The sequence below is a fragment of the Taurulus bubalis genome (genome assembly GCF_910589615.1).
Source record: "Taurulus bubalis genome assembly, chromosome: 7".
In the NCBI taxonomy this organism is placed as follows: Eukaryota; Metazoa; Chordata; class Actinopteri; order Perciformes; family Cottidae; genus Taurulus; species Taurulus bubalis.
In genome coordinates, this window is record NC_136595.1 from 27,870,837 (window position 1) to 27,881,737 (window position 10,901).

Below are 10,901 nucleotides of genomic sequence, written 5' to 3' on the forward strand. Positions count from 1 at the left end.
AGCGACAATCCCTTCAGTCTCACCTGTATTGTTCGTTAAGTGCTAATTAGCTAATGTTAGCAAGCTAACACGCTAACGTTGTAAAAACTCAACTCATAAAACTGAACTGCATTCTCAATTATTATTTTTTTCCAAAACAAAAATGTGACAAAACCTCTTGTTTAGTAAATATCATGGTTTGCCTTAACATAATAACTTTTGTCACTCTATTTACTGACGTAAATATAAATAAGTTAACGTAAAATGTTTGTTTTCGCACAAGACATGAACAGCGGTCTCCTGGGTGAGAGTCCTGTGGTACGGTTCCCCCAGAATCTTTTGGACATGCATTTACTTTTTTTGGATATCAATCTGCAAAAAACATACCTGCTAAACATCCGCAGGTTAGCATGCTGACGTTAGCATTTTGCTCAAAGCATTTAGCACAGCCTCACAGAGCTGCTAGCTGGAGACTGTTAATCACATTTCTGGATGTAAATCAGTCCGTATGTTTCTATCATAGTTACTTTATGTCTTTATAATAATATTGAATGATGTAACTGTAATTTGCAACGTCGTAAAAGTGTCGCAATGTATACAGTTTGCAGCAAAATGTTAAAAATAACTGCTAAATGTGAAAAAATCCATTATTTGCATTTGAAATAAATTATTAAAATGACTTCAAAACCTTCATAGAATGTATTGTTTCATTCATAACAAATGGCGGCTCCCAGCTGACCGACCTCCTGTAAACGCTGTCGCTTGTTAATCCATCGTGAGCTGCGGCCCATAATCCCAATTATTCACGGTTCTGTCATTGCCGTGTTATGCAAACACGCAGCTCATGTCAGATCCATAAATCTCTCTGCGGCGCCTGGAGGGAGTCACCTGAACGCAGCGGGAAACCAGCCAAGCCTCTTTAAAAAAAATGAATTTATGGATGCACGCCGGACTCTCCAGAGAGCGATATCCGGTTCCCAGGTCCGGGTCCTGGTCCAGGTCCAGGTCCAGGTCCAGGTCAGGGTCCGGGTCCAGGTCCAGGTCCAGGTCCAGGTCCAGGTCAGGGTCCTGGTCCAGGTCCAGGTCCAGGTCCAGGTCCGGGTCCAGGTCCAGCAGTGGGGTCTGCCTGTTATTAGAGCACAGAACGTTGTTACAGGACTGTTTCTCTTGACGGGAACCCAAAGATATCCAGTTCTGCGGTCGCAGGAGGAAAGTGTGTTTTCTCGCAGCACCCTGAGCGGCGAGACGACGGAGGACCCTGAACGCCCCGTCTCGGTTCCCTTCCTCCGTCTCTCATTCTGGAGCTTCAGCAACATTTTCACAAACAGTTTCTCTCAGGAACACTTTGTTCTGAGGGTCATCTTCTTTAGTTTGTGTTTGCATGAACACATGAACAAAATGTACATGTGTTCATGTGCATGAACACATGAACAAAATGTACATGTGTTCATGTGCATGAACACATGAACACATGTACATACTTAACATGTGTTCATGTACATGAACACATGTTAAGTATGTACATTTTGTTCATGTACGTGAACACATGAACACATGTACATTATGTACATGTGTTCATGTGTTCATGTACGTGAACACATGAACACATGTACATTATGTACACGTGTTCATGCACAGGCCGCGTCCCGGCCCAGCAGCTGATGCACCTGTGGAACAGGAAGTTCTTCTCAGCCACAATCGGCAGCGAGCGCTGATTAGATGTTCCGTGGGTTCCCTGTGACCTGAGCTCAGGCTGGAAGGCATGAGGCGGTATAAGAGGGCTAGAGTGTGTGTGTGTCTTCAGACGACACCATGATGCAGACCCTGGCCCTCCTGCTGCTCCCGGTGGCGTACGGTGAGTCGCATTGAGACATTGAGATCAACTCATTTCAGTTAAAGAGAAAAAAAAAATCATCCAATATTTTTGTGTTTTTGCAGTTTTTGGATGCGCTGCACCGGCCGTGCAGCCGGACGTCAGCCGGGTCGTGAACGGAGAGGAGGCCCGGCCACACAGCTGGCCCTGGCAGGTACGAGCCCACCGCTTTATACTGAGCGTATACCAGCAATACGCTAGCTGTTAGCTGTTAGCTGGTAGCTGGTAGCTGTTAGCTGTTAGAGGACAAACGGAGGAAAGACTGGAGGCCAAACACGACGCGATGAAGTGTGACGACATCCAGATGTTTCTGCCAATTATTTTATTATTTTAATATTATAATTATTCAGCGAGTGGCCTGTATGAACTGAAAACAAAATGGTGGTAAGAATGAAAGGTTGCAACTTTGGGATCCAAGGGACCCCCAGGGGCCGAAGTGCACAACTTTCATTAATATATAATAGTTATAGTATTCAATATGGAGGATGATGATTTCTGTCTGTCTGTGTCTGATTGTTCGTAGTTGGTCTAATGTTTAAGTATTTTTAAATATTTTTTTAATTGTTTTCTATTTTGTTTTAGTTTTTTTGTGTATTACATGTATTCCTTTTTTTCTATTTGCCTTGTTGTTGTTTTTTCTATTTTCTCAAAATATTTCCTGTTTTGTTCGTATTTTTCTTCTATTCATTTTTTCCTTTTTCCTTTTTTTCCCTTTTTTTCTTTTTTCTTTCTTTTCTCACTTTTTTCTTTTTCCTTTTTTTCCTTTTCTTTGTTTATTTTCTTTTTCCTTTTTTTCCTTTTCTTTGTTTATTTTCTTTTTTACTTATATAAACTTAAAATGAAATGATTGGAATCAATAATTATTCTGCCTCCACCTATGCTCTGCCCACATCATGTTCACTAACAGAAAAGGAGTCTATTATCTATTCAGAATTACATTGTAATTATTAATATGTATTTTCCTCAGATCTCCCTGCAGGTGAAGCACGGCAGCCGTTTCCATCACACCTGTGGAGGGACTCTGATTGGCCCTCGCTGGGTGATGACGGCCGGACACTGCATCTGGTGACTGACCAATGAGATGCGATGTGTGTGTGAGGTGTGTGTGAGGTGTGTGTGAGGTGTGTGTGACGTGTGTGTGTGACGTGTGTGAGGTGTGTGAGGTGAGGGGATGCGACCTAACCGAGCTGTGGTCCCTCAGGCCCGGGGACGTGTACCGCGTGGTGCTGGGGGAACACGACCTGAGCCGGCAGGACGGCACCGAGCAGGTCCGGGACATCCTGCGCATCGTAGTCCACCCGATGTGGGACATCGACTTTGTGGCTGATGGGTGAGTTATTATATACACATTTTAGACTGCAAATTAAATAAATTCCCTTTTGGTTTTGCACTCTGAGAATCATTTAAAGGGACAAGTCAAACTTTGTCCATGTGCACACACCTGTATCTGGAGTTCCTGCTTAACTTAACTACGTAAATCACACTGATTGTACACCTGTAAGCAAACTACCTGACATTTTAAAGTAAATTCCCAAATGGTTATGTACCCAATTAACCCATGAAGGATGTTCTGAATGGAAACTATAGCAGTGGTTGTTTTCCAGCAACGACCTGGCCCTGCTGAAACTGGATAAGAGCCCCATCATGAGTGACAGCGTGGGCGTGGCTTGTCTTCCGGAGGCCGGAGAGATCCCCGCCCATGGGACCCCGTGTTACATCACCGGCTGGGGAAACCTTTACAGTAAAGTCACTGCGTGCATTGAATGTTTCACTGGAGGACAGGAAGAGGAAGTGGAAGTGGAAGTGGTGCTTTAGTTTCAACAGAGCATGTGAAGAAATAGTAGACTATTGCTCTGATGACCTTAAAGGACAAAATATGTCAAGAAACTGCCATAAAATCATTAAGCTCTATAATACAGCAGTGATGCCCCTAGTGGACACCAGGAGAATAACATGTATTATCTCTATAATACAGCAGTGACGCCCCTAGTGGACACCAGGAGAATAACATGTATTATCTCTATAATACAGCAGTGATGCCCCTAGTGGACACCAGGAGAATAACATGTATTATCTCTATAATACAGCAGTGATGCCTCTAGTGGACACCAGGAGAATAACATGTATTATCTCTATAATACAGCTGTGATGCCCCCAGTGGACACCAGGAGAATAACATGTATTATCTCTATAATACAGCAGTGACGCCCCTAGTGGACACCAGGAGAATAACATGTATTATCTATAATACAGCAGTGATGCCCCTAGTGGACACCAGGGGAATAACATGTATTATCTATAATACAGCAGTGATGCCCCTAGTGGACACCAGGAGAATAACATGTATTATCTCTATAATACAGCAGTGATGCCTCTAGTGGACACCAGGAGAATTACATGTATTATCTCCATAGAATAAACATGAGAAAATTACACATTTTGGTTATGCCTCGGCCTCCATGCCTCGGCCTCCATGCCTCCCCGTGTTGCTGCAGCTCTGCCCCCCTGTGTCCTCAGCCCACGGCCCGATGCCCGACAGGCTGCAGCAGGCCCGGCTGCCGGTGGTGGAGCACGCCGTGTGCAGCCGCAGCGACTGGTGGGGCGCCAACGCCAAGAGCACCATGATCTGCGCCGGAGGAGACGCCGCGTCCGGATGCAACGTGCGTGTCCCGTGACCTTCCCGCCGTGACCGAGGGTTCGATTCCTTTCCTTCACACTGTGTGTCTCTGGCCGCAGGGCGACTCCGGCGGGCCGCTCAGCTGCGCCGGCCCGGGCGGCCGCTGGCTGGTTCAGGGCGTCACCAGCTTCGTGTCGTCTCGGATCTGCAACGAGGCCAAGAAGCCCACCGTCTTCACGCGAACCTCCGCCTTCACCGACTGGCTCCACGACGTGAGTCACCGGTCGATCGGCACTGAGAAAAGATACGAGATTTCATAATCAATAAGTCATGTTTTCTCTGCAGGTCATGCTGCGATACTGAGGAGCTGAACTGGACTCCGACGGGTCATGAATGAATGAATCCCAATGTTCTCTCTGTTCATTGTTTCACATCCGGATGAAGATTCAATAAACCTTTGTCTTTCATCAGCGTGTCTCTGGTTGAACGTTGTAGCAGCTGCATTATAATCCACGTCACAGAGTGATTCATTATTTAATTTCACCAACACACAGTGAACGTTCCTCACAGCAGAAACACAACAGGGTGAAGGTAAAGTACTCTTCATCCAACCTTTACTTGTAATACTTAAAAGACTTTTTTTGAATAAATACTTATTTGTTGCATGATTTACCATGAACACATCATCCGATGGAGACATGAACCCATGAACCCATGGAGACATGAACATATGGAGACATGAACACATGGAGACATGAACACATGAACCCATGGAGACATGAACACATGGAGACATGAACCCATGGAGACATGAACACATGAACCCATGGAGACATGAACACATGGAGACATGAACCCATGAAGCCATGGAGACATGAAACCATGGACACATGAACACATGAACACATGAACACATGAACACATGGAGACATGAACCCATGGACACATGAACACATGAACACATGGAGACATGAACCCATGGACACATGAACCCATGGAGACATGAACACATGGAGACATGAACCCATGAACCCATGGAAACATGAACCCATGGAGACATGAACACATGAACCTATGGAGACATAAACCCATGGAGACATGAACCCATGAACCCATGGAGACATGAACACATGGAGACATGAACCCATGAACCCATGGAGACATGAACCCATGGACACATGAACACATGAACACATGAACACATGGAGACATGAACCCATGGAGACATGAACCCATGAACCCATGGAGACATGAACCCATGGACACATGAACACATGAACACATGAACACATGGAGACATGAACCCATGGAGACATGAACACATGGAGACATGAACACATGAACCCATGGAGACATAAACCCATGGAGACATGAACCCATGAACCCATGGAGACATGAACACATGGAGACATGAACCCATGAACCCATGGAGACATGAACCCATGGACACATGAACCCATGGACACATGAACCCATGAACCCATGGAGACATGAACACATGGAGACATGAACCCATGAACCCATGGAGACATGAACCCATGGACACATGAACACATGGAGACATGAACCCATGAACCCATGGAGACATGAACCCATGGACACATGAACACATGAACACATGGAGACATGAACCCATGAACACATGAACACATGAACACATGGAGACATGAACCCATGGAGACATGAACCCATGGAGACATGAACCCATGGAGACATGAACCCATGAACACATGTCTTCGCTCCATCTGCTGGTGGATGTGTGATGCAGTGATTCCTCACAGCATCACAGCAGCGCCATCCAGTGGACAGACAGAGAACATGTAGGCTTCTCTTCTCCTTTCTTTCTTTCTTTCTTTTGCACTTTGTCTTGTGATGTTTTATCTGCTGGAGGATTAAACTTTCCTTATAGATAAAACAGACCAAAAGAAAGGGGGCGGAGCCAACTCTACAGAAAAGATGCAAATGTAACATTATCTGGGCCTGAGATCAGAATCCTGCCGGTGGTCTTTATTCATGCGTTCATAGGTTCATAAGTTGGCTCCATGTTTCCTTGCTGCTTTAGTTTATTTCCCTTCCCGTCACTCTGAGGTCAACACAAACACGTTTGTGTTGTTCGTGTTCGCTGCTTCCTCTCTCAGAGTCTCACGGACCCAACAACCTGCAGGCGGACTCCATGGCGCCCCAGTCTTCTCTTTGGGTCGCGACCCCGTGACCGGAGACGAGTTCTAGCCGCTGAGTGTTTCTGCCTTCATGGCTCTCTCTGCAGCTCCACACATAAAAACAATGATAACTCTCCACATCATAAACCATAATCACAGGGCGGTGTCTTGCGTGGGTGGAGGGTCAAAGGTCAAAGTAAGCCGCACCGTATATATGTGGGTCTTCTGATTTAGTCGATCAATAACCCGCTGACTCGTCAACACGGAGCCACCTCAGGGTGCTCCGAGCGTAGGTCAAGGTCAGCCAATCAAACGCAGAATATCCCATAACTCATAACTGCACAGAAGCTTCCATAAACCTGTCGACTATCAGCAACGTGTAATCAATGTTTATTTAAAGCCATAACTCTACGCCGCTTATCGGCACAAAATAATTAGCCAATAATTACCCAATTATGCAATATTTGAAGGAATAATTAAGTTTCCGTGGTGATTTATTGCTCCTTAAGAGGCATAAACATTGTTAATATTCACTTTGATAACGAGGTTGATTCAGAGTAGAAGATTTGAGAACGTAAATGAGGATTAATATTTTATCATGTTTGTTTTTATGGTATTTATACACAGTTTACTGCTCGTCTCTGTTGACAAGTGAAAATAAAATATTTAGATTTTTTTATATGTATTTCATTTTCAGTGGTCAGAATGTGCAAATAAAAAATAATAAGATAGAAAAGTTAATTAATTTACATTCAAATCCAGATTCAGATTCCTCCCATTTTTCATGTTGATTTCAATCAACATGATTATGAGAATCAGAATATTGATCATGTTTGCACAAACAAAGGAACACGAGTTGAAGGTTAAAAATAAACACGGTAGACAAAGACATAATTAAGGATAGTTATATTATAAACATAAATTCATTACAGAATAAACTATGACTTCTGTGAATGTTTGACTTGAGGTTTGAATCTTCGGCCACGATCATAAATCCTCATATGTTTTGCTTGTGCATCGTTTATGACGCACAAACACAACATGATGGTTTCATCAAGTTGTGTTTGTTCTGCTGGAGCCGGACGGATCATAATTATACATACTAATACAATGATAAAACTATAACAATACAATGATAAAGCTATAAAAATACAATGATAATACAGTAATAAAACAATAATATTATAATAATACAGTAATAATACAATAACAATAATACTATATTAATGCAGTAATATTGCAAACATATAATACTTATACAATAATAATAATAATAATAATAATAATAATACAGTAACAAAACAATAATAATACAGTAATAAAACAATAATACAACAATTATAATACTATATTATTGCAGAAATATTACAACAATATAATAATAATACAATAATTATACAATAATAATACAATAATATTACAATACAAAAACAATATTAATACAATAGTAATACAGTAATAATAACAATACAATAATAATACAATAATAGTACAATAATAATACAGATTAATGACCATAATCAGTGTTTTTATTCTTTTTTGGAGATAACTGGTATGTTGTTTTTTTACAGGTGATCTTAGATCTCATGGGGATAAAAACTGAAGAAAAAAGTACATAAAAGTACTTCAATGTACTTATATTGCACCAGATGAGTGCAATCAAAGTGTCCACAGTGAGTAAAGTGAAGTGTTAGTGGTCTACTGAGAGTAAAGTGAAGTGTTAGTGGTCTACTGAGAGTAAAGTGAAGTGTTAGTGGTCCACAGTGAGTACAGTGAAGTGTTAGTGGTCCACAGTGAGTACAGTGAAGTGTTAGTGGTCTACTGAGAGTAAAGTGAAGTGTTAGTGGTCCACAGTGAGTAAAGTGAAGTGTTAGTGGTCCACAGTGAGTAAAGTGAAGTGTTAGTGGTCCACAGTGAGTACAGTGAAGTGTTAGTGGTCCACAGTGAGTACAGTGAAGTGTTAGTGGTCTACTGAGAGTAAAGTGAAGTGTTAGTGGTCCACAGTGAGTAAAGTGAAGTGTTAGTGGTCCACAGTGAGTAAAGTGAAGTGTTAGTGGTCCACAGTGAGTAAAGTGAAGTGTTAGTGGTCCACAGTGAGTAAAGTGAAGTGTTAGTGGTCCACAGTGAGTAAAGTGAAGTGTTAGTGGTCTACTGAGAGTAAAGTGAAGTGTTAGTGGTCTACTGAGAGTAAAGTGAAGTGTTAGTGGTCCACAGTGAGTAAAGTGAAGTGTTTGTGGTCTACTGAGAGAAAAGTGAAGTGTTAGTGGTCCACAGTGAGTAAAGTGAAGTGTTTGTGGTCTACTGAGAGTAAAGTGAAGTGTTAGTGGTCTACTGAGAGCTCAGCTTGTTGTGCAGCCTGACAGCAGCAGAAGGAAGGACTTTCGGTAGCTCTCCTCAGCCGGCGGTGAATCAGCTGGTGATGAAGGAGCTGTGCAGTGCTGCAGAGTCCTGCCAGAAGAGGAAGAGGAAGAGGAGGAAGAGCAACACAACATGTCTCTTTAAGGTGGACTGACTGAACTCTTTTAAAAAAAGTGTTATTGAGTTCTTTGGGAGTAACACAGATTAATCATTGACTTAAATCCATAACATTGGTTTCAGTAATATGTTGTGACAGTCATATCTCTAAAATTATCATGTAACATTTAATGACAACTTTCCACACACAGTCGATATGATGCAGAACCGAGGTTCCCAACTTAAGGAAAATATAAAAAATAATGTCTATTTGTGACCCCTCGTTACAGTTTATGGTCTTTGTATGGACACGAGTTATGATCACTTCAGCTCGAGTTCTTAATTATTGTTCAATATATATATATATATTAATATTATTATAATAACACACTGCACAAGACAAAACTAGACATACTGGCCAAAGAATGAACATTATAAAAAAAAATTTAAAAATTGAAACAACCCAGTATTTTATCTTTCTTCAATTGATCAAAAATAAATTGTTTAATACATTCATAATTTATTCCTCCAAGATGGCAGCGTCAAGTTTCACCTCATAAAACCACTCAAAACTAAACACAATAGTTCAAAACAGCTTCAACACCTTTCTTTCAAAACAGAAAAATGAACATAAATATCTGCAGCTTCGTATTACACCCACGACCACCAGAGGGCAGCATCCTGTTCTTGTTTCATGACCCGAGGACTAAACCTGAGGACCTAAGGACTAAACCTGAGGACTAAACCTGAGGACCTGAGGACTAAACCTGAGGACTAAACCTGAGGACCTGAGGACTAAACCTGAGGACTAAACCTGAGGACCTGAGGACTAAACCTGAAGACTAAACCTGAGGACTAAACCTGAGGACTAAACCTGAGGACTAAACCTGAGGACTAAACCTGAAGACTAAACCTGAGGACTAAACCTGAGGACTAAACCTGAGGACCTGAGGACTAAACCTGAGGACTAAACCTGAGGACCTGAGGACTAAACCTGAGGACCTGAGGACTAAACCTGAGGACCTGAGGACTAAACCTGAGGACTAAACCTGAGGACTAAAGCTGAGGACCTGAGGACTAAACCTGAGGACCTGAGGACTAAACCTGAGGACCTGAGGACTAAAGGTGGACAGGGTTCACCCACAACATGGTTATATACAAATACTGTATCTACTCTGTTTGCTGTTACCTCACTAACGTCAACATATTATGATTGTAAGGATACATTATGTATATCATAATAAATTCAACAATGAAACTTTTTAAAAATAAACTGCTGTGGGTCATATTTCCACTCATAATTGTATTTGCTGTATTTTCCAGCCCTCTGCTCATAATTCATAAAACAATTCCAGAGTTTTTATCTCTCAGATCAAAGCTCCTCGCAGCCTCTTGCCCTCTGCATGTGTGTGTGCGACCTTTGAACCGCATCAGTGTGTGTGTGTGTGTGTGTGTGTGTGTGTGTGTGTGTGTGTGTGTGTGTGTGTGTGTGTTTGTGTGTGTGTTTGTGTGTGTGCTCTGCGCTATAAAAGCAGCCTCCGCGCGCAGCAGAGCTACAGGTGACCAGGTGCAGGTCCGCTCTCCGCTCACTGCTGCAGGTAAAGCCTCCCGGTGTCTGGGGGGCCGCGGGGGATTTGCTGCTATTAGAGGAGGGGAGGGGAGGAAGAGGAGTGGGAGGAGGAGGAGGAGGGAGCGCGGGAGAAAATGTGGGGGAGATGCTTTGTAGTGAAGTTACCTGGAGAGTCTTGTCGGTTTCTTTTTGTGTGTTATTTCTTATTTATTGTAATCACAGTGACTCAGTTCCACTGGATGTAAATTT

The 10,901-nt window shown here is 42.6% G+C and overlaps 1 protein-coding gene across 1 annotated transcript; it reads left to right on the forward strand.

The window, feature by feature from the left end:
• Positions 1-1,791: 1,791 nt before the first annotated feature.
• On the forward strand, positions 1,792-6,681 carry LOC306738939 (chymotrypsin-like elastase family member 3B; the record flags this gene model as incomplete). Its single annotated transcript, XM_079220866.1, has 8 exons — positions 1,792-1,834; positions 1,918-2,006; positions 2,820-2,917; positions 3,054-3,182; positions 3,457-3,593; positions 4,370-4,512; positions 4,589-4,760; positions 6,608-6,681. The coding sequence occupies 8 exons, from the start codon at positions 1,792-1,794 to the stop codon at positions 6,679-6,681; spliced, it is 885 nt and encodes a 294-aa protein (XP_079076992.1).
• Positions 6,682-10,901: the final 4,220 nt, after the last annotated feature.